The sequence below is a fragment of the Sceloporus undulatus genome, chromosome 3 (genome assembly GCF_019175285.1).
Source record: "Sceloporus undulatus isolate JIND9_A2432 ecotype Alabama chromosome 3, SceUnd_v1.1, whole genome shotgun sequence".
Taxonomy (NCBI): domain Eukaryota; kingdom Metazoa; phylum Chordata; class Lepidosauria; order Squamata; family Phrynosomatidae; genus Sceloporus; species Sceloporus undulatus.
Genome location: NC_056524.1, coordinates 30,770,292 through 30,793,934, shown reverse-complemented (window position 1 = coordinate 30,793,934; position 23,643 = coordinate 30,770,292). Strand labels below are relative to the sequence as shown.

Genomic DNA, 23,643 nt, shown 5'->3' with positions numbered 1-23,643 from the left:
GCCTCTGGTCACCCTGGCCAGAGTTTTACTTAAAGCGGTACCAACACTGGGTTCTTATTATTTCTTCAGTGTGGATGCAGCCTTGGGGAGCCATTGGGCCAAAACTGCAGCAATAATAACCCAGTTTGGCTCAGTGCTAGGGAATCCTGGGAACTGTAGTTTATATTGAGGCACCAGAGCTCTCTCTGACATCATTGCTCGGATGTTACTGGATTATATCTGAAGTGTGTTCGGCCTTTAGTCTTCCCCCATTTAGAGACGCCTGCTCGCAGTGCGCATGCGCGTCCGCCCGAGGCGGAACTGAGAGCCGCGGCGCCTGAACCCCGTCGGACCTCAATTGTCGTTGCACCACTTCAGCGTCCGATCGGAGCGACGGCAGGGGAAGCTGTTAGTTTCCTTCCCGCCGCGGAGGGATACGAGGAGAAGCAGGGGAGGCGACTGGCGTCACATATAAACCCACTTTTCGGGGAGAGCTTTTAACGGCAGCGAAGGAGGAGGAGGACTAGGACTAGGCCTTGGTGTGGCGGCCGTCGCCGAGCAACCGCGCGCACCTGCTCCGGCCTAATCCAGGGCTGGAGGGCTCTGATTGGCTGCCTGCCGCCATTGTCGCGTAAGGAGTGGCTGGGAGGCGCCGTCAATCACTCCCTCGGTCCCGCCCACCGCGAAGGCTCCAATGTGGGCTGAGGCAGAGGGAGGAGGTCGGAGCCTCTGGCCAGGTAATGGAGGCCCAGAGAGGGAGAGGCTGCCCTGGGGCTCTTGGGAAGGGCTTCCCACACACAGCCCTCCTGACCAGGCCCGTCCTCCATTCTCTCCAGGAGAGGTGCCAAAGTGCCCTCCATTTTGAGATGACTAAGGTCCACCACAACACACTGCAGAAGCAATAGATATTTTTGTCTTTAAGGGTGACTGACAGTTAGCTTTATGCTGTTTTGGTTCTGTATATGATTTTTTTTATTTCCTTACAAAAGGTCTCTTTGCACATGCTCAGAGTTGCCTTGTTGCACCTTTGAGACAAACTAGATGGCCGCTCTTATAGCGCTGCCATTCCACTGTTGGCTGCTCTGTCTGCTTCCTGTTGCATTCTGGGATTTGCAGTTTTAAGCAGAGTGAATAGGTGTCCTCCTTTTCCAAGACGCCTCCTCCATTTCAACCTTCTGTCCAGGAAGAATTGCAAAGTGTCCTCCATTTTGAGCACAGCTAAAAAACCATGAGTGTACATTTGTATTAGCGTATCTAGCATTTAGAGTTCTCAGCCTGAGAGCTCTTAGGCCTCACTGGACTACAAAGCCCAGAATGCAACAGGAGGCAGCCAGAGCAGTAAAAGTGGAATACCAGCACTATAAGAGTGTAGTGTGGTAATGTGGCAATTGAGTGAAAGATTGTAGCTCTCATAAGTCCAAAACACACAGCAGAAATAATATATTTATATTTAAGGGTGACTGACAATTATCTTTCTGCTGCTTTGATTCTGTATAGGAAATTCTTTGAGTTCCTCATGTAAAGTTGCTGTGGTTCCTCAGAAAAGGTCTCTTTGCACATGCTCAGAGTTTGCCTTGGTGCAAAGGGGTCTTGTAGCACCTTTGAGACAAACTGGATTGCCGCACTACACTCTAATGGAGGCCCGAAGAAGAGGAGGAGGAGGAGGAGGTCTGGAGAGGGAGAGACAGCCCTGGGGCTCTTGGGAAGGGCTTCCCCACACACAGCCCTTCTTACCAGGGTCCCTCCTTTCCCAGGATGCGTCCTCCATCCCAGCCTTCTGCTCAGGAGGGGTCCCAAAGTGCCCTCCATTTTGAGCATGACTAAGGTCCAACACAACACGCTGCAGAAACAATATATATTTTATGCTTATATTTAAGGATGACTGACAACTACCTTTATGCTGTTTTAATTCTATATAGGAAATTCTTTGATTTCCACACATGCTCGTCCCTCCATATTTGCAGCTTCGACATTTGCAGCTTTGTTCCAGTTTGGGACTTTAACTGCCCTGGCTCAGTGCTAGGGAATCCTGGGAATTGTAGTTTATTGTGGCACCAGACAGAGAAATCAAAATATCTCACAAAACTACAGTTGCCAGAATTCTCTAGCACCATTTTAACCTTCTGTCCAGGAGGAATTGCAAAGTGTCCTCCATTTTGAGCAGAGCTAAAAAGCATGAGGGTACATTTCTATTAGTGTTTCTGTTATTTGGAAATGTCTTGCTTTTTTTTTCAATTCCCTACGTTTTGCGTTGCATTGTCTTCCTTTGCAACTTGTACTTGGGCTGCATCCGCACTGCAGAAATAATCTGGTTTGACATCACTTTTAACTGCCACAACTCAATGCTATGGAATTCTGGGAACTGCCATTTCAAGTGCCTTGCCATCCTTTTGAGTTAGGACATCTGGTCATCTTGGCTAGTGTATGTAAGGTGTCCCAAGATGTCTGCCTGTGGAGTCCGAAAGATCTTGTAGCACTTTTGAGACTCACTGAAAGAAGAGGTAGGCAGCGAGAGCTTTCATAGATTTAAATGTACTTCCTCAGATGCATTTTGTGGAAGTAGACTTAAGTCTAGGAAAGCTCATGCTGCCAACTTCTTTCTTTCAGTGAGTTTCAAAGGTGCTACAAGATCTCTCTGCATAAGAAAAATGTAGGACATGACCCAAAAAAGCTAAAAACACTCAGAAATGTAAATTCATGCTTCTTGGGTTTGTTGTTGTTGTTGTTGTTTTTGCCTTCAATATGTTCCTAACTTATGGGGATCCTAAGGTGGAGAACCTGTCATGGGATTTTCTTGGCAAGTTTCTTCGGGATATGTGTGTGTGCGCCATTGCTATCCTTTGAGGCTGAGACAGTGTGATTTGCCCTACAGGGTTTCTATGACTGAGCCAGGATTCAAACCCTGGTCTCCAGAGTCATAGTCCAATGCTCAAACCATTACACCAGCTCTTCTCATGCTTCTCAGTCATGCTCAGAATGGAGGACATTTTGAAATTTCTCCTGGACATAAGGTTGAAATGCAGGACAGATCCTGTAAAAGTAGGATGTTTAGTCATCCTGCCCCGGGATCATCTGTAGGATAGGCCACACAACAAGGGGGTAACTATTGTGTAGAAGATGTGGGTTGTAATACTTATTGATGTGTGTGTGGTTGAAGAGATCTTGAAAAGCTACCCAGATCCTTTCTCTTAAACACCCCTACTTCTCTCACTTTTTCAATGCATCTCAGTGATTCCCAAACTTTGTTTCTCCAGGTGTTGTGGACTTCAGCTTGCAGAGCCCCAGGCCAGCTTGGCCAGCAGTCAGGAATTCTGGTAGCTGAAGCCTAAAATATCTGGAGGACCGAAGTTTGGGAATCATTGGCCTGTTACAGACAGGCCAAAATAAAGCTGCTTCGAGTCACTTTGGAGGTATGGTATTTCAATGATGCATAAGTCCTAAGAGTCCAAAAGCCACACCAAAGCTGCACTCCAGTCCTTAGGACCGGAGCGTGGCTTTGGTGTGACTTTTGGACTCTTAGGACGCATGCATCATTGAAATACCATACCTCCAAAGTGACTCGAAGCAGCTTTATTTTGGCCTGTCTGTAACAGGCCATTGATTTACACTGCAGTTTGACACTTCATGGCTTCATCTTCCAGAGTCCTGGGATTTATAGTTATGCGAGGCATACACACACTCTGGCAGAGAAGGGTAAAGACTTTGTAAAACCCCGCATCCAAGGGTTCCATAGAATGAAGCTATAGCACTAAAAACTTGTGTAAAACTGCACTGTTTCTACAGTGTAGGTGCACCCGTTAATAGCAGAGTCTCTTACCTTGCAGCCTGGAGAGGAGGAATGACAGCAACTTTACCGATCTATCTGCTGTCCTTGCATTTTCTTCCTTTCAAAATATTCAAGTGTTGAAATTTCCACATTTGTCAGTCCATTACAGCAAAACAAACAGTCCCAAGAGTCTCATGGCACCTTAAAGACTTACAAATTTCTTTTTGAATAAGGTTTGGTGAACTGCAGCCCATCTGGTCAGATGTAATTGTTGAACTTTCTCTCAGGTCCAAAACACACTGCAGAAATAATCCAGCCCTGACTGAGTGCCAGCGAATCCTGGGAATTGTAGTTTATTGTGGCACAAGAACTTTCTGACAGAGAAGGCTAAATGTCTCCCAAAACTACAGTTCCCAGAATTCCCTAGTATTGAGACAGGGCAGTTAAAGCAGTCTCAAACTGGATTATTTCTGCAATGTATTTTGGACTTTTGTCTAGTTAAAGAAATAGACCTAGAAAAAAGTGGACCCATAGATGTTGAGAGGGAGAAAATGGCTATATATAGTTACAAGAGCAGATGGTTTATGCTCCAGATCATCACTTTGCAGTTTATCACTATGTTAATTCTGCATTCTCACACATGATTTATGCAAAATCCAACTCCAGCCTGACTGTTCAAGGAGCACTGAAAAAAACAAAAGAAATCTAAAGTGTCGAAGAAGATTTTCAACATCACACCTTGTTAGAAATCCTTGACTTTTTTTTCTTTCAAAGAGGTTTTACGGGGGCGGAATCATGTAAAAACTTTGTTTTTGTTTTGCCTATTACTACAGATGATTCATTCATAACAACATCCAAGCTACTACTTTGGCTATTGGTACCTGAACATTAATCATATCATATGTGAGTACTACTTTAAAGAACTGGTGATTTCTTTATTTCCTTTATTATTGTGTTCTCTAGTCTAAACCCAGTGTTTTAACACCTGGCATACTATTTGGCAATGGGTGGTGGTCACACTATCTGCTTAGTGCAGAATGCTTACCATTGATAGGTGTGTAAACCCACTCTGCTCATCTGTAGAAAGGGCAATTCTAAATAAGCTTCAGCTCTTTCAACCACTCCAGTCTTCTCTTGGAGTATAGCCGGCTGGGCAAGCTGCATTTGACGACAAAGAGCCAGCTCGGTGTTGCGGTTTGAGTGTTGGACTGGGAAACTAGGATCTGAATCTCTGCTTGGCCATAGAAACCCACTGGGTGATCTTGGTCAAGTCACAATCTCTCAGCCACAGAGGAAGGCAAGGGCAAACACCCTCTGAACAAACTCCACCAAGAAAACTCTGTGCCTTATGGTCAACATAAGTCAGAAGTGAATGAAGACACACAACGAATTTCATTATAAGAGATATAGGCAGTATACAGACCACCCGAAAAGGGCGGTCTGTCAGTGCCTTATTTTGTTGCGTGAGGCAGCCACAGTGGACAAATTGCACGGCTCCCTTGCGCAACAAAAACCCACAAAAAGCAGGTTCTTCTTGCGGCACCATTATGATGCCGCAGTCCACCAATGGCACACTTGTGCCCCACAATGACTCCGGGATGTGTGGACGCTAGGCGTCCGTCACGTCAAAATGGCGGCACCCATGTGCACAGGCCACCGCCATTTTGACACCCTTGTCAGGGGCGAGGAATGTCTGAAAGCGCTTCCCCTCGCATGTCACGACGGCGCCCCATAGGGCCCATCTGTGTAGTGCCATAGACTGAAATGAACGTTTTATAGACTTGATGAATGGCTATTCTATGCATAATTTTACTATAAATACTAGTACACAGTAGCTTTAGCATTATTACCTTGGATATGTGAATGCAACTTGAAAATGTGCTTCTTGATGCCTAGCACTAGAATCAAAGGTAAAGCCAAAGCTTACTGCCCAGTCCTGTATACAGTTAAGTTACATTGTGTTTAATGGGTCTTACAGAAAAAATGTGTCAGGGCCACTGTATGTCATGAGTTACAGCCTTAGCCTTGCTGGTAGAAAGGAATTATTTCGGTTGATCTTGAACCCAAATAAGAGCTAAACCAGGTGGATGGCTGTTGCATATTTAATACATGTAACTTTGATTTTTCTTTCCATGATGTATTAGTGTGATCTTCCTAGAATGGACTGTTCTAGGTCTTGCTCAGCGGCAGGTGGTGGACAGACAGTATCTCAAACCCATAGTGGTGACGGTGAGAGGCAATGGCAGCAGGAACGCCTTAACAGAGAGGAAGCCTATTACCAATTCATTAATGAGCTAAGTGATGAAGACTACAGATTAATGAGAGACCGCAATCTTCTTGGGACTCCAGGTAAGACTTGGCTGATGGCACTTAAACATCTAATATAGGGCCTAAACAGACAGGCCAAAATAAAGCTGCTTTGGGTCACTTTGGAAGTATGCTGTTTAAATGATGCATGTGTCCTAAGAGACCAGAGGCCGCACCAAAGCCACACTCCGGTCCTAAGGACTGGAGCGTGGCTTTGGCACAGCTTCTGTCCTCTTAAGATGCATGTGTCATTTAAACTGCATACCTCCAAAGTGACTTGAAGCAACTTTATTTTGGCCTGTCTGTTCGGGTCCATAGTTTTGGTTTGAACTTTATATAGTTCTAGTATTGATATAATGTAATTACTTAGTGTTATTATCCACCACTTTACATACCATTTTCCATAGAAAATGTGGTTAATAGATGAGGCAATAGTTAGAAAAAACAGAAGTTTTTATGTACTTGGGAAATGCATGGTAAATTTATTTCTATTTATATTACTATTTCAAAAACAGAATTATTAGTACAGTAGTCTTATTTGAGGATTTGCTGCATTTTTGATATTCTAGATTTCCTCCTATATTTCTATTATTATTTCTTTAAAATCCCTTTTTCTTGGTAACTATTCTTTTGGCTTCTGCGTTTTAAGCCACTGAATAAATTTGACAATACCATGTAAACTGTTTCAGGGGAAATAACAGCAGATGAACTGCAGCAACGCTTGCAAAGTGCAAAGGAGCATTTGGCAACCCAGCCTGACCCAGAAAATAGAGAATGGGAAGGAGACACAGTTGGATGTAAGTTTTCCTGATAAAGAAATTGCTTGATATAGTTTATTGAAGATATTGTGCACATATTTAGCAAAAATAGATTATGTTAGAGTTAACAAACATAGCCCAAGGCAAGGACATAAAAGGGAAAAGGGTATTATAACAGTACAGCGATTTTTGGAAAGAGCTTGGTGAAGTGTTCACTTAATTAATTAATTAAAACAAAACAAAACAACTCTGCTTGAACTTGGATATATGAACACAACACATTTTGAATTGAATTTGTTTTTTAGGCACTCCTTTAGACCCTCCCGTTGCATCTTTTAGACTCTCTATTCAGTTATAAAGTAATTTTAATAAAGCAATAATCGAAATCATAAGGTTGTCCCTCGGAGAGATTTAGAATTGAAGTATGTCGGACTTAGAACATGTGAGATGCCACCCTTTTCCTCCAGTTAATTTCCATAATTTAATGACTCCTTGCTTTTGATGCTGGCCCAGGTACTACTTCCCCCTTCCCAGTTATCCTTCATAGAGTTTTTCTGTGTCTGAAGTAGAAAATAGAACTGAGTAGTGGGTATTGGTTTTTGTCATGAAGAATAGATATAAAAAGTATATATAGTTGTTGGACAGCTGAGAAATAATGATGTTGGGGAAGGCCATAGCTTCAGATTAGTTTTCACCTTCATAAACAGCAATGCATATTTGCTGCTTTCAACACTTAACCTTTTTTTTTTTAGTAGGAGGTTGGTTCTTTAGATTTGATAGCATTTGTACAGCCTCAGGTGTGACAGAATAAGAACTGTGACTGCCATATTGTGATGATTAAAGCTTGTGGTTACAAATTTTCAAGTTGTCAGGTTAACAGTTAAAGGTAGCTGTTTTGTCCAAGTAAAACCAAGATTCTTGAAAATACTGATTGTCTTTATCTGCAGTCTATAAACTATAAAATCCTCTGATTAAAATACACATTTGATAGAAAAGTATACACTACACAGTAAAAATAAGTATTAAAATAGCTAAAAAACTCAGTTATGCATTGACTATAGTTAACAATGTTCTGCCATTGATGATCTAGTAAAAATTGCCAAATTTAAAAACCTAGCTACCTGCTCTGTAAACATTCTGTTGGATCTTTGAGCAAAATGATTAAAAGGGACTCAGCAGAGAGCCCTGGGAAAAGTGGGATATTTGGGAATATTACGTCTTTCCTTGCCCTTTCATAGTAATCATAATGAAATAATATATTTAAGAGATTCAAATTCAGTCTTGTTATAGGGGCAACACTGGTTATTCAAAGGGGTTTCATTGTATATCCTGAAAAAATATATTGTGTGTGTGTGATTTTGAACTGCTTTCAGATTCACAGACTCTGGGGGAAAATTCAACCAGCGATTCTCTGCTAGAGTGGCTGAACAGATTCCATCATACAGGAAATTCCACCCGTAGCGGACAGAGTGGAAACCAGACTTGGAGGGCTGTAAGCCAGGCAAACCCAAATAATGGTGAATTCCGGTTTAGTCTTGAAATAAATATAAATCATGAGCATAACAGTGATGATGCTGCTGGTGAAGAATTCAGTGGCTTCTTACATGGTCATAGTAACAGAGCACATATTGTAAATAGGTCTGTAATACCAGACAGCCCAGTGGCCAGCCGAACCAGGAGCCAGACATTGAGAGCTGCTGCTGCTGCCAGTACTTTTGCATCATCAAGACTTGGAAATGTTAACAGTTCAGTGACTCAAAATACTGCAGAAACATCGCAACTCTTCTCAGGCAGACTCAGAAGCAGAAACAGAAACTCAGCAAATTTTGTAGGACACCGCACCTTTTTAGATGACAATGAGCACAATATTATCAGACAAAGAAGAACACGCCGAGTTACATCAGTGAGGCTTCACAGAGGGAGAACTCAGGATAGAACTCAGAGGGCTACAAGGCAAAGACCAGATGTTTTAAGACTAAGGTCGACTTTTACTAGTCAGTTCCAGTCTCTCTTGGAAGGGATGCCACACAGGAATGTACAACAGACCCATAGAGAATCTAGTGGGACAGATGCAGCACTGTCTCTTCCAGAGCAAGATGAGGGACAGACACCATCTTTGGATGTAACATTGGAAGATGAAGAATCTGCTGGATCCACAACTGAACCTAGACGACATCCTGCTATTACACTAGACCTTCAGGTGAGAAGGATTCGTGCTGGGGAAAATAGAAATCAAGACAATATTGCTGCTAGAACCCGCTCAAGAGCAGGTGCGACAGACAACCTGGTTACTTTTGAAAGTGATGGAGGGGGGTTTCATCGCACTGTTTCACGATCTGAACATGCAGGTATACGAACATATGTTAGCACCTTACGGATACCCCTTCGTAGGATTTCGGAAACTGGACTTGGGGAATCTTCAGCCACAGCTCTTAGATCAATTCTAAGACAAATTATGACAGGGTTTGGAGAGCTAAGCTCTTTAATAGATACAGAATCAAATTCTGACACTCAGAGGAATAGTCCGAATTCATTAGATGCGCAGTCGCAGCTATCTAACTTGCATACCCTAAACAGTATCAATGAATTCAGTGGGACTTCACTTAGGAGCAGACCTGATGAGCAAGGTAGCAGAGAATGGGATGGGGATATGGATGTTACACAACACTATAGTCAAGGTAATGAAACACAAGACAGCAGACAGTTTCAAGATGCAAACAGTTTTGTTGAAAATGGAACACTTCCTATTCTTCGCCTTGTGCCCTATCTTTTGTTACAAGAAGATACTAATGGTCACTTGAGGGGATTAACCAAAGAGCAAATCGATAGTCTGTCTACCCGAAATTATGGGGATGTCAGTGTAGAAGAGGCTGAAACAAGTAAAACATGTAGTGTGTGTATTAATGAATATGTTATTGGAAATAAGCTAAGGCAGTTGCCCTGTATGCATGAGTTTCACTTTCATTGTATTGATCGCTGGCTTTCTGAAAACTCCACTTGCCCAATTTGTCGGCAACCTGTAGTGATTTAATATTGTGGGAAACTGATGAATCATCTGGGCTGTTTTTAATACCTTTCAATAAGAAGAGAGGGCTGTTTTAAATATGTTAAAATGGGACAAAATCTGACTTTGGCAGTGAATGCATCAGTGAAGCAGAAGAAAATAAATGTCAAATTACCATCATAAGTCTATTTTTCTATATAATTTTGTTATGGAAAGCACTTCTGTAATATAGACATTTCATGGCTTTTGTTCCTTATGATTCAATCTTTATTGAGGTTTCACTTTATTTGTGCAGTGGTCAAATAGTTTTGTTTTTAGCTGTTTGCTCTATGAGCAGTGCCCTTTTTTGTGTTGCAAATGAAACTGGAAACCTTGGCACCTGTAAGAAGGTTCTTAAGTTATTTGAAGTGCTTGGTTTTACTATATGGGGTATATTTTTATGGAACACCCTGCACATTTGGTTTTATTTAAGTATTTTATAGGTAGCTTTTGCATGCTTTATACATGGCTTACTATTAACACTTTAATTTTTAACATGTATGAGGTTCAAGTGGGAAGTTAAATTTATATTCACTGGAGTGATTTAGAGCAGTTAATGTTTCAATACATTCTGCCATGCGGTTAGCATGAAGAACTGTTAATCCACATATGCCAACTGTATCTTCAGAAATTGCTTGAAGAATATAGAAACACTGTATTTAGGTTGTTTAATCCAATTTATAGGCATTCTGAGGAGTCTGTAGTTCTAAGACAGAAGAGTGCCATGTTTAAAGAGCTTAACTGCAGTATGCATGATTTATGTTTTCATTTTCTTAACTTTTTAACAGTTTGTTGTAAGACTGTCTTTTCTGGACCATGTACAAATGGGATACATAATTCTGTTCAGCTTATAAGGGGAGCTCCCTGAGGATCAAATGTGATAACATGTTAAGGGAATATGTATACTCTCTGTAAAATACCAAAAACAGCTGTATACATGGCCTTTAAGGCACATCTCAATACCTGACAACAGAATAAAACTTCAAAACTGGAACAGATGTCTGCTATTATTTACACACTGTTACTTATATACATATTCCATTTCCAGTGGAATTTGCAATGCTTGTTTCTGTCTAGCTGCAGACTTCCAAGTCATTCTGCTTCTTGGATCTAGCTTATAGTAAGTTCTTTAACAACCTGCATTTGTTTCTCATAAATTTGCCTGAACTCTTATGAATACTTTGCTTATGTTAATATGAACACTTGACATCGGTGAGATTTGCATCAGTAAATCCAAGGTTAACTTCCTTGTCAGGGAAGCTTTTGATGTTAAATGTGGAAATTAAACTCAAACTTAGTATTTTTGTCCTCCCTAATTCTCTAGCTGATGATTTTAAAATACAGTTACAGCAGAAATAGTGCAAATATACCTTCCTAGTTACAGGGCCCATGCAGATCCATAATTATTTCCAATCTGTACCCTTGTTGTTGTGTGCCTTCAAGTTGTTTCGGATTTATGGTGACTCTCAAGTGAACTATCGTTGCCTGATAGTTTTTTTGGCTAGATTTGTTCAGAGGAGATTTGCCATTGCCTTCCCCTAAGTCTGAGACCATGTGACTTGCCCAAAGTGACCCAGTGAGTTTCATGGTTGAGCAGGGAATCAGACCCTGGTCTCCTGAGTCTTAGTCCGACACTCAAACCACTATGCCGCACTGGCTCCCACCATGTATCCCTCCATGACCATAAAAATCCAACTTGCATCCCTGTTCATCTTTTGTTTATAGGTAATCTTTTATTGAGCCCAGAACACTCCAGTAGAAACACTAGGTTCTGGGCAGTTAAGGCGTGTACATGGAATTTAGAAACAGTATATCTGATGTATCACCATTTATGCTTCTGATAGCTTCATTGTTTGTGGGTATCTTAGTGCCTCTTTGTGCAGTGGTATTTTTACTATGTGCATGGGATAGACACATAGATTACTGGCAAAACATTGGCGCGTTACAGACTGCCCAAAACGGGAGGTCTTACGCCGCTGCTGGTTGCTGTGTCTGGGAACCGCAGCAGCCAAACCGCGTGGTTCCCGGGCGCAGCAAGAAAGAAGCGCCAAAATGGTGCTTCTTCCTGTGCCCTGGAAGAGGCAGCGCAAGGCGCGCACTCGTGGCTCCACTTCCGGCGCGCGATGTCCGGACACTGCGCGTCTGTGATGTCAAAATGGCGGCGCCCATCTGTGTGCGGCGCCACCATTTTGACGTACTTGTTACGCGTGCGGTGCATCAGGAAGCGCCACCCCTCGCGCGTAACAACGGCGTCTCATTGGCCCGTCTGTAACGTGCCCTTGTTTCCACTAGAGACTAAAAGCAGTCCATACTTACCTTAAAACTTATAGCTGACTGATCATATTTTTATGACCTTTTATAATACAGTTTATCTGATCCTTCACAACACCATCAAATTTAAAATCCTCTTCTCCAGCCAAACATTTTCAGTTATAGTCGTGCCAGAATCATACCAAGATACCTTGAAGGAAGCTTAGGCTGCTGAACAGATGGTCACATCTTGGCAGCCACGAAAAAGGGAGCCACTATCACATTGACCAGTGATTTGCTTCATACAAAAGTCAGAGCACTGAGCATAGTATTGTACTCTGCCAGCAGTTCTTGAGGCCGGTCTTTCCGAACCCAGTTATCTAAGATTAAGTGACCAGCGAGGACCCACCGGGCTCTGTCCTGGGGCCAGTGTTATTCAACATCTTTATCAATGACTTGGATGACAGAATTGAGGGCATACTCATCAAATTTGCAGATGACACCAAATTAGGAGGAATAGCTAATACTCCAAAGGACAGGATCAAAATTCAAAATGACCTGAATAGACTAGAAAGCTGGGCCAAAGCGAATAAAATGAAATTCAACATGGAGAAATGTAAGGTACTGCCCTTAGGGCAGAAAAATGAAATGCAGAAATATAGGATGGGGGACACCTGGCTGAATGAGACTAAGTGTGAAAGGGATCTAGGAGTCCAAGTAGACCACAAGTTGAACATGAGTCAACAGTGTGATGCAGCAGCTAAAAAGGCCAATGCAATTTTAGGCTGCATCAATAAAAGTATAGTGTCTGGATCAAGAGAAGTAATAGTGTCACTATACAGTGGTACCTCGGGATACGAAATACCCAGGTTACGAAATTTTCGGGATACGAAAAAATCCCATAGGGAATCATTGTTCCGGGTTACGAATGTTTTTTCGGGTTACGAAAAAACTTTTGGTGCTTTTTTCGGCTTTTTCGCACGGAATCGCGGCTTTTCCCCATTAGCGCCTATGGCAATTCGGCTTACGAAGGCTTTTCGGGTTACGAAAGCGGCCGCGTTACGAATTAATTTCGTAACCCGAGGCACCACTGTATTCTGCTTTGATCAGGCCCCACCTGGAATATTGTGTCCAGTTCTGGGCACCACAATTCAAAAAGGACATTGAGAAACTGGAGCGTGTCCAAAGGAGAGCGACTAAAATGGTGAAAGGTCTGGAAACCATGTCCTATGAGGAATGATTTAGGGAGCTGGGGATGTTTAGCCTGGAGAAAAGAAATCTTGGCCTTGTGTTGCCTTTTCATGCAATGGGTTTTTAAGAATGGTTTCTTCTTCATGGTATGTCTGCCTCACACAAATGGGTTTTCTCCCCATTTGTGTGAGAGCACAGATGACCACTCAGAGAACCACAGTTACAGGTAAGCAACCTTTTCTTCTTGTGCATGGTCTCTGTGCCTTACACAAATGGTTGACAAAACAAATTTGTATGTAACACCTTTGAGACTAAATGAGCAAAATAAATTGTGGCATAAGCTTTTGTAGACTTCGTCTCCATCCACACTGCAGAAATAATCCAGTTTGACTGCCAGGGCTCAATGCTATGGAATTCTGGGACTTCTAGGTATTTTTAGACATTGAGCATTCTCTGTCAGAAAGCTCTGGTGCCATAACAAACTACAGTTCCCAGAATTCCATAGTATTGAGCCATGGCAATTAAAGTGGTGTCAGGATGGATTATTTCTGCAGTGCAAATACAACCCCAGTCTGTTTCCTCAGATGTATTAAAGTAAAACAAATTTAAGAAAGCTTATGCTACAACTTCTTTCGCTCAGTCCCAAACATGCTACAAGATCCCTTTGCATACTGATATTCCACATCAGGGGTCGGCAACCTCCGGCCCGCGGAGGCCTTACCGCCGGCCCCTGCCGCCGCTGCCGATTGCAGCTTTCGCCGATCCCGGTGGCTGCCATTTTTTTCAAAATGGCAGCGAAATCTCACACGACCACCCCAGGTCACGCGAGACTTCGCCGCCATTTTGAAAAAATGGCAGCGCCTAGAGGCGAAGTCTCGCGCGACCACAAGTTAGGTCGCGCGAGATTTCGGCGGGCTCTGAGAGGCCCGTTGCCGTCGCCCTCCGAGAGCGCCCCGGTGGCGGCAGGGGGCCTCTGGGAGGCCCGATGCCGTTGCCGTCGCCCTCCGAGAGGGCCCCGGCGGCAGGGGGCCTCTGGCAGGCCGGTTGCCTTTGCTGGGGCCCTCTGTGAGGGCCCCAGCAACAGCAAAAGGGCCTCCCAGAGGCCCGCTGCCACCACCGGTGCCCTCTTGGAGGGCCCCAGCAACGGAAAAAGGACCGGCAAAGAGGAGGAGGCCTCCAGTGCTGGCGGCCCCCACTGGCTTTTTTGCCAGCCTCTGACAGGGCCTGGGGCCCCGTCAGGGGCCGGCAAAGATGGGGAGGCCTGGCCCCAGGAGAGTGGAAGCTCCACCCCTGGAAGGTGGAAGCTCCACCCCCGGCACGTGGCCCTACCCCCAGCACGCGGCCCTGCCCCCAGAGGGTGGAAGCTCCACCCCCCGGCTTCGGCCCCCAGTTGCCTGAGGGACAGCAACCCGGTCCCCGGCTCAAAAAGGTTGCCTACGCCGTTCCACACTAACGTGGCTATGTATTTGGCAAGTGTATTTGGTTTGTAACTAAATCAGAAGTGGGGAGGGGTAGGCAACCTGCGGCCCGCGGGCCGGATGCGGCCCGGCAAGGCCTTGGGACCGGCCCCAGCCCGGTCCTGCCGCCGATTGCTGCCGGGGCCTTTGGGGGGCAATTGTCTATAGAAGCCTCAGAAACATGCATTTATATTAACATTTTTTTTTAAATCAGCAAATTTTTTCGCATGTCCTCCATTTTTTTTTAAAAAAGTGTCTTCCATTTGAAAATTTTGTCCTACATTTGTCCTAGTTTATTTATATATTTAATTCTTTTTAAAAAATTAATTATTTATTTTTTGGCTTCGGCCCCCCAGTTGTCTAAGGGACAGCAACCCGGCCCCAGGCTCAATAAGGTTGCCTACCCCTGCTCTAGCCAATAGGCCAGAGATAGTTTCTAATGGTTTGTTATCCAGTCCGTAAGCTGCTGTTGCTGTTTTCTCCAATCAGCAGTTAGACATGAGAGGTTGTTTATGGCCCAGGAAGCTGATGCATGAAACCTGACCTCTGTTTTGTAACCTGGAAAGCTGTTGCACTGTGGCTATGCATAAAACTGAGTTATGGTTTGTATAACTGGAAGCTGTTTCCCTGGAGCTAAACCCACAGTAATTAAGCATTATGCATTGGGCTGTGCCTTGTACATTTAATGGAGAAATTTCCAAATTGATAAAAATTATATTAACCCTGTCTATGCCCTTAGCTCCACTCACTGCTGGAATATACTCATGAGGCCCTTTCCAAATAGGAATTTAACTCCAGACCAAAAGGATTGCCTGTCGCTGTCATATGGAGGAAAGTTTACAAGGCCCTTAGCTGCTGCATCCACAAATGCTATGTCCACATCCAAATGGACTGAGTGTGATTAAGTAAGAGATATCCTGTTTGAATTAAAGACTGTACATATGAAAGAAACCTTTGGCTTTAATGTCACCCCCCCCCCCCCCCGGAGCATAGGAAGCTGTTTGATACTAATGGTCTGTCTAGCTAATATTGTTCAGATACCATGCTTATGTAACCTAGTCCCCTCTAGATGCATTAAATTACAGCTTCCATTACCCTCAACTCATATAACCAAAGATGAGAGGACACTGAACTTCACTAATAAACGAAGGACTATATGTTGCCCACCTTGCTTTAGGGAATAAATAAAATGGTTACTTCCCATGTTGCAAAGATCTGACTGACTTCTGCTTTTTCACAAAAGAAGTACACACTATATAATGTAAAACACTACAGGAGCCACATGTTTCAGTATGGAGGGGAAATCAATTGGATGAGGGTTTGTATTTCTGTCTTCATACTTAACCTAAGCTCCTCCTTGAAGTCCCAGTTCTCAGATAATGTGTTCTCTAGAAATGTAGCTGGATTACTTCAAAATCTCTAACTTGACCATTGCAGCCTTATCTTCTGGTTACTTATTTATATCACCATCCAGGATTTGTGCAGGCAAAGGCACATCTATTGAAAGTTCACTCCTTGCAACTATTTGTGACACTAATCCATTTCTGAGCTAGATTAATGAATAGCTCATCTCTTTTGTCTGGATGCTCAGGAAGTGATTCTATCCCAGCAGTTGGGTGCAAGCCTTGCTATCTTTAAAATGCCTCTCTGAGATGGCGGTGAGGATAGGAAGAATAATTTTAAACATTTTAAAGTACAAGGACCAGAGTACAGTATAATATTTGACATTTATACTGATGTCTCAAATACAGTTGTGAATCAGTGTTTAACAAATGATATTGCGGTCTTAAGCAGTGATTGTACTAAAGTATTCCTGCAGATAATGTAGGACTCCAACTCTCAGGATTCTTTACCATTGGCTATTTTGCAATCCAACAACTTCTGGAAGTCTCTGTCATTTCCACCACTTGTCTTACATATGCTTCCTTAAAATGTAATTGTAGTTGAAATTATTTGTTTCATTGCAACTTCACATTTCCAAGTAAACACATGTAGAATCAGAGTTTAAGTTCACACTCCTAAATATGTATACTGTCACATTTTGTACAAACTGCATTGTAAATATTGAGAAGTTACTGGAAAGTGAAACTAAATGAAGCTAACAGCAAAAACAGACTGGTTGTAGAGTGCTACGAAACTGAAAAGTAAGTGGCAGTTTGAACTGGAAATAAATAGAATTGGTGTCTCCAGGACTTAAACAATTAAGACTTAGACAATTAAAAGGTCTATATGGAAGCCATGTTTTAGAAAAGGATAAATAAATATAGCCTCTGATGCCAGAATTTAAGCAGAGAGTGATTTATACAACATCAGAAACATGACCATCAGAAAAATGTCCAGAACTGTGCTAGCTTGTTGAAAAACAGTTCAAACAAATCACCAAGTAAGTTCAGAACCACACAACAATTACACACAAAAATGAACAAGAGATCACTAATATAAAGTCAAAGGCTTTTATGGCCAGCATCCATAGTTTTTTGTGGGTTTTTCAGTCTATGTGGCCACATTCTAGAAGCGTTTCTTCCTGATATTTCACTAGCATCTGTGGCTGGCATCTTCTCTGATGCTGGCGAAATGTCAGGAATAAACTCTTCTACAACATGGCCACAAAAAACTATAGATCACTAATAATTTGAAAGGAATGGACATTTTATGGCCGGGTTAGGAAAAGTCATAGGATAGAATTAGGACAAAATCAAAGAAAACACAGGTTAGGTTAAGATCTGTTCCAGAAGAGCCAAATGACTTAAAACAATCTTAAATGCTTTGTTGTTCCTTACAAACCGTTCTCATAAAGAATTTTAAAAGAAGAGAAAAGCAGTATATAGGCAAAACTCTGCTTATGCACATTGGAATTTTTTACTCAAGCAATGTGATAATTTGTTTCATATATAAAAGCATCAGAAATGAAATATTAAGAGCACAGTTTAAGAAAAGGCTTAAAATAAATAAGAATGAAATAATTACGTTTTTAAAAATTCCTGAAAGAATGCTGGAAAAAATAATATACATTCTTGGTAGAGATACTCAGGGGAAAAAAGATATAACCTTTTGTTGGATAGTACCAGAAAGCTTGATAACTACTTGATAACTACTCGATATTAGGAGGAACTTCCTGACAGTAAGGGCTGTTTGATAGTGGAACACACTCTTTCCTCGGAGTGTAGTGGAGTCTCCTTCCTTGGAGGTCTTTAAACAGAGGCTGGATGGCCATCTGTCGGGGATGCTTTGATTGAGAGTTCCTGCATGGCAGAATGGGGTTGGACTGGATGGCCCTTGTGGTCTCTTCCAACTCTATGAGTCTATGATTCTGTGGGTGGAAATCAACTGGCATGATAAGATAACATATTTAATGTGTATTTATGGCCCTCGTAATTACAAATCAACTTCTATGGACATTTGTCAGGAAAGGCTTCTGAACTAGACACGAAATCTTACTTGCATGAGTGATTGGAATGAGGTTGTTCATCCTATTAAAGATAAATATTCCAGTAGAGGTATTAAAGAAGACCAAGGGAGTGTCTAAAACTTTTTTAAAAATTATTTGAAATTAATAGACAGTTGTTACTGGCAAACTCTAGAGAATATACTTTTTTCCAGAATGCTATGAATCCTTTTCTATATTAGATATGTTCTGGACCTTTTGAAAGATTAGAAACTAATGGACCTTTTAAGCAATAAGAAATCTAATGATTTTATAATCTGTGGCCACTAATGGTTCTTAATAATGTTAGTATGATAATTTTATTAGATTTGTAATGATCCAATTAAATTATCGTAATACAATTGTAATGGTAGATGGTTGCCTTCTTTTTTCCTTTTCTTTTCATTACAATCAGGATTATGAGGATCAGAGCCCTACTGTTTATTATTTCTCTGTACTTTCTTTCACCCTTTTCTCTCTTTCCCCCCCCAACCCATCCTATTTCTTTATTTTTAATTGTATATTATTTTAATTTTAAATTAGATGTTTTGTGATAAAAAAAATTAAAACTACATGAATTGTTGTGCAAGATTTTTTTGGAACAGTGCAGGGGGCTGTTCTCTTTCTGCTCGTGGCTTTTTAGACCCAACCTACTGGGTTTACAAAAGGGCACATTGTAAAGTCTAGTTGTGAAGAAGGGTGCAGTGGTCATCTGCTCTAGCCCCCTTTTTATAAGATCGGTGGCCACATGAAACAGAATTCTAGCAGATATTCTACACCTTTCAAAAATTCCTTTGCCCACATAAGTGTTAAAAGTATTGGAAGTCTTGTCCAATTACATGCCCATCCTAGTCCAAAGTGAGGATAGATAATCTACACATCAGTACACATTACTTACACTAGATTGCTACACAGGACAATGTGATTTTGCATGGACATGTTAAGAACTTAAGAAAACCCTTGCTTTATTTATTGGAGCAAAGGGTTGCCTGGTTTGTAATCCAGTTTCCAACAGCGCATGTCCAGATGCCTTTGAGAAGCAGGACATGAAGGCAACAGCTTTCCTCAGCACCTAATATCCAGACACATTGTGCATGGAATTTCAAGCCTCTGTTTCACTGTCATGGCTACTAGCCACCAAGAGATTTATCCTCCATTTTGTGCAATGCTAGTCCATAATACATTCAAAGATATTGCTGTTAAGCCAAAAAAAGTTAAGCAAAATGTGCATGTAAACATAACTAGGTGTGCAAAAGAAATTAATTAAATCTAACTGTTCATCTAATCTTGGCTGTCTGTAGACAGTCCTCCAATGCTTTCAACACAGAGGAGCTATTCAAGGTGCTGAAATGCCCTTGGAGGATAAATCTCTTGAACTTTGTATAAGGTAAACAGCAGAGACTCTTGATTACTGGCAAAAACCATTAGAAGACACTTATCTGCTCTCTATATTATTTGTTGTTGTGGTGTGCCTTTCACATTGTTTCCGACGTGTGGTGACCCTTAGGCAAGATTATAATGGGGTTTTCTGGGGCTGACAGTGTGTAACTCGTCCAAGGTCACACAATGGGTTTCCATGGCCAAGCAGGGAACTGTCCTCTGATTTCCAGAGTGGTAGTCCAATGTTCAAACCACTACACCATGGTAGCTTTTGCTTTATTATAATAACTGGAAAATGGCATGCTGAATGGGCAAAAAGGTCTAAGAAAGAGGTAGTCCCAATGCCCCTTCCCCCAAAAGGAGTTAACTAGTATGCAGTTCATTGCTGGTATTTCCCATCAAGTTGACTTTAACTTAGAGCAACCCTGTGAATGAGACACAAGAGGCCTGGTTGTCATTTGCTCTGCATGGCTTTCTTGATTAAATCTACCCACCTGTATTGCAAACTTCCTCTTTTCCTACTCTCTTCCACTCTACCAAACATTGCTGTCTTTTTGAACAAGTCACATCATCTTATGATATGCCAAAGTATGGCACCTTCAGTTAAATCATCGTAACTTCAAGGAAGCATTTTAAGACCAATTTATTCTGGGACCTGTTCATTTGTGTTTTTAGCAGTTCATGGTATCCATAGAACTCTTCTCCAACACCACATTTTAAATGAGTTTATTTTCTTCCTGTCAGCTTTCTTCACTGTCCAGCTTTCACAACCATACATACGAAGTGGAAATACTATGGCATGGGTGATTGTGACTGATATTTAATGAAGTATTTTTGTATCATTACATATTATTTTTATACAGTGGAACACACTCCCTCCGAGTGTGGTGGCATCTCCTACTTTGGAGGTTTTTAAACAGAAGCTGGATGACCATCTGTCGGGGTGCTTTGATTGTGAGTTCCTGCATGGCATTGGGCAGCACTGGATGGTCCTTGTGGTCTTTTCCAATTCTGTACTGCATTTCTGCAATATACCCAGGTAATTTTGAAAGATACCCTTGCAGACAGAAATGAATGAATATTTTTGAACCACACAGAATGCTCACCCCTCAACATGTGCATGCATGCACATGCGTACACACACAAACACATACAGAGCTTGTGACTTCTGCTTGAACTTTCTCCAGTTCCAGAAGTCAATGGACAAGTTAAGATAAATGGCTGCCATAACCACACTTTCCCCATACATCAGAGATGGGCGGCATACAACCCCTCCCATTTGTGCCTTCCCCAAAATCTTTTGTTGCTAACTACCCTTCAGTCAGCTTCAACTCTCCTACCCCCATATTTTTTTCATTAAAATGTAGAATTGTACTTCAAGTAGCCTCCAGCCAAGATTAATCTTCTCTAAAACAAGGTTCACGCTCCACCTTCTTTTGACTGAAAACAAGGTTTTTAGGGAAACAAAAGTTAATTTCTAGCCACTTTCAGTGAGTGAGTGGTGGTTGCTCTCTGAAACTTACCCACTCCACCAATATGGGACATGATAGGTCTATTATAAATAGATTCTATAGCTTACTTTTCTCACAGAAATGAAACTGAAGGCCTCTAAAAATAAACATGATGAAAAATAGAATTAAAGCATAAAGTTCAAGAGAAAATATGTTTTTAAAAACTCAGAGAGAAATGATAATGCACTCAATTAAAGGCTCGTTCTGTAACAACTGAAGCCAATTGATACCACTAACTGCCATGGCTAAAATTTATAGAATTCTGGCATTGTAGATTTGTGAGAAATTACCCTTCTCTCTCAGAGAGTGCTGGTGCCGCAACAAACTGCAGTTCCCAGAATTCCATAGCATTGAGCCATGGCAGTTAAAGTGTTGTCAAACTAGATATTTCTGCTGTGAGGGTGCAGCCTCTGGGTGTATCAAATATAATTTTGATTAGCACCTTAAAGAATTACTCAATACTTTTCATCAGTTGTTTAGTATCAAAGAAAGGTGATCATTTAGGGGAAAGTGGAATTTAAAACAATGAATCATAAACCATTTTCAGTGAATGCTAGGAAGGGGAAGTTTTTCTCTTAAAAACAGCATGCCAAAATGAATCCAAATGGAAGCAATCTTATATTGACCTGTGGGTCACTACTTGTTTCACCCTTCCAGCACCAGCCAAGAAAAAGTGCTCAGTGAACACCTTACCTTTGCTTTAGAAATGCACCTCTATATGGAACACCTCACCTTTGTTTTAGAAATGCAAAAGTTTATTGCATTTTTTAAAAAAACAAAAACCCACAAGGGTAATTGATATATCTAGCTCTTTGTCTATATTGACCTCTAGTGTCAGTCTTTCAGGAAACAACTTTGAATAAATATGAGTATAGAGCACAAGTTGTGTTTTGGCTGTCATATTTTTTAATCTGTGTTGTAAATCACTTTGGGACCTGTATGAGAAGAAAGATGATTCCAAGAAATAAATACAAATGATTAGATATGGCTTTCTGGGCATTGTTGTCCAAAAAAAGCCACTTTTCTGAGCTCTGAACATTAGAAATGACAACTCCACCAAACTGTACAATAGATTCCAAATGGCTGAAGACAGTCCATTTTAAATTTATAGCAGAATATATTATGATAAATTGGCTCCTAAATAATTTCTTCTCTGGTCATACCAATTGAGAGCTATATGCTAGACTATTTCCCCTTTTCTTGAAACTTATGAGAATTATAGCCTTTTTTATTTTAATGGATTTGGATTGTTTATCCCCTGCTGGGAATAATCTCCAACCAATAGGTGAAAGTTTTATTCACTGATATCTTGGAGGTGGCACGAGAGAAAGACAATCCAAGATTAATTCATACTGCTAATGCTGTGGTTATGTTTTCCTGAGTTTATCAATATGAGAATCATCATTGCTGTATCTTATTATACGAAAGATAGATGAATCTGTTTTTCCAGAAAACAGATCAATTTGGCTAATATCTGTGATTTTCACTTGAAAAGAACAACTTTCAACCTGGAGGTTTTCATTTTGAAGCAAGGTGACCCTTATGAGCTGCACTTGATCATGGTGTACCAGGCTATAGAAATGCTGAGGACCTTGTGTGACTCTGCATTATGCAGGAAGATTTTATTTTTGGAACATCTTCAGAAACAGCTGCCAAATATGCCCCATAAAACAGGGAAGGAAAACAAACAAACAAACAAACAAAACCTTGCAGATTTGTTTAGAAATACTGTAGGTTGAACCCTTCATAGTGCATCTAACCAAATGGGTTTTAGTTCCCCAAAGCTCAATATATTCATTAGAATTTTTGGTACAAAACAAGAATACTCTGTTGTTGTTTTTTGGATTTTTCGGGCTATGTGGCCAGAAGACAGAAGCAGTACTTCCTGACGTTTCACCAGCATCTGTGGCTGGCATCTTCAGAGAATTCTCTGAAGATGCCAGCCACAGATGCTGGCGAAACATCAGGAAGAAACTTTTCTGGAACATGGCCACATAGCCCAAAAAACCCACAAAAAACTAAGGATGCTGGCCATGAAAGCCTTCGACTTTACAGACTCTGTTGTGTTTGCTGCCATAGATTAACACAGCTATCCCTCAGAGGTTGGAAGTGTTACTTTCTTGGAGTACAATTCTCAGACTCCCCTAACCAGCATGACCAGTTGCTATGTTGGCTAGGGGATTCTGGGAAGTGTAGTCCAAAAACATAACTTTTCCAGACTCTGGTCTGAGGACTGGATCATTCTACTTTTGTGGTATCTCACATGGCAAGATGGCACTAAGTGCTTTGAATTCTTTCACCCATTAATTAATATTTTCATTTTGCATATAACTGAAATCTGAATGAAACTTCGCTTGTTAATATTACTCAGAAATAGTAATGAAAGAGATGCAAGCAGGGGAATTATTTCTCATGTAACCCAAACTTCCTCTTTAGTCTCATTGAGCAAGATAGCCTACAAATTAAAAGTTTTTGAGTTATATCCAGACATCCAAACTTAGACATTTAGAGACTAAATGGGACTGAAGTTACCCATAATAAAGTTGCCCCATTGATTTGAATGGGATCAAGTGTGTC

The 23,643-nt window shown here is 41.4% G+C and overlaps 1 protein-coding gene across 2 annotated transcripts; it reads left to right on the top strand.

Annotated features, from left to right (window-relative positions):
• Nucleotides 1-314: 314 nt before the first annotated feature.
• Nucleotides 315-10,847, top strand: RNF6 (ring finger protein 6). Of its 2 annotated transcripts, XM_042459964.1 has the most exons (5): nt 315-716; nt 4,579-4,648; nt 5,890-6,094; nt 6,742-6,849; nt 8,184-10,847. In XM_042459964.1, exons 3-5 carry the CDS (start codon nt 5,905-5,907, stop codon nt 9,839-9,841), a joined length of 1,956 nt encoding a protein of 651 aa, XP_042315898.1. In that variant the 5' UTR covers nt 315-716; nt 4,579-4,648; nt 5,890-5,904; the 3' UTR covers nt 9,842-10,847. The 2 variants fall into 2 exon arrangements, with proteins under 2 accessions (XP_042315898.1, XP_042315899.1); XM_042459965.1 differs by lacking the exon at nt 4,579-4,648.
• The last annotated feature ends 12,796 nt before the right edge of the window (nt 10,848-23,643 follow it).

Excerpts from the sequence above, each read along its gene's own strand:
- RNF6 (XM_042459965.1), top strand. The coding sequence starts at position 5,905 with ATGGACTGTTCTAGGTCTTGCTCAGCGGCAGGTGGTGGACAGACAGTA. Across the intron at positions 6,095-6,741 it reads CAATCTTCTTGGGACTCCAG|GGGAAATAACAGCAGATGAA; the intron begins GTAAGACTTGGC and ends AAACTGTTTCAG. Across the intron at positions 6,850-8,183 it reads GGAAGGAGACACAGTTGGAT|ATTCACAGACTCTGGGGGAA; the intron begins GTAAGTTTTCCT and ends AACTGCTTTCAG.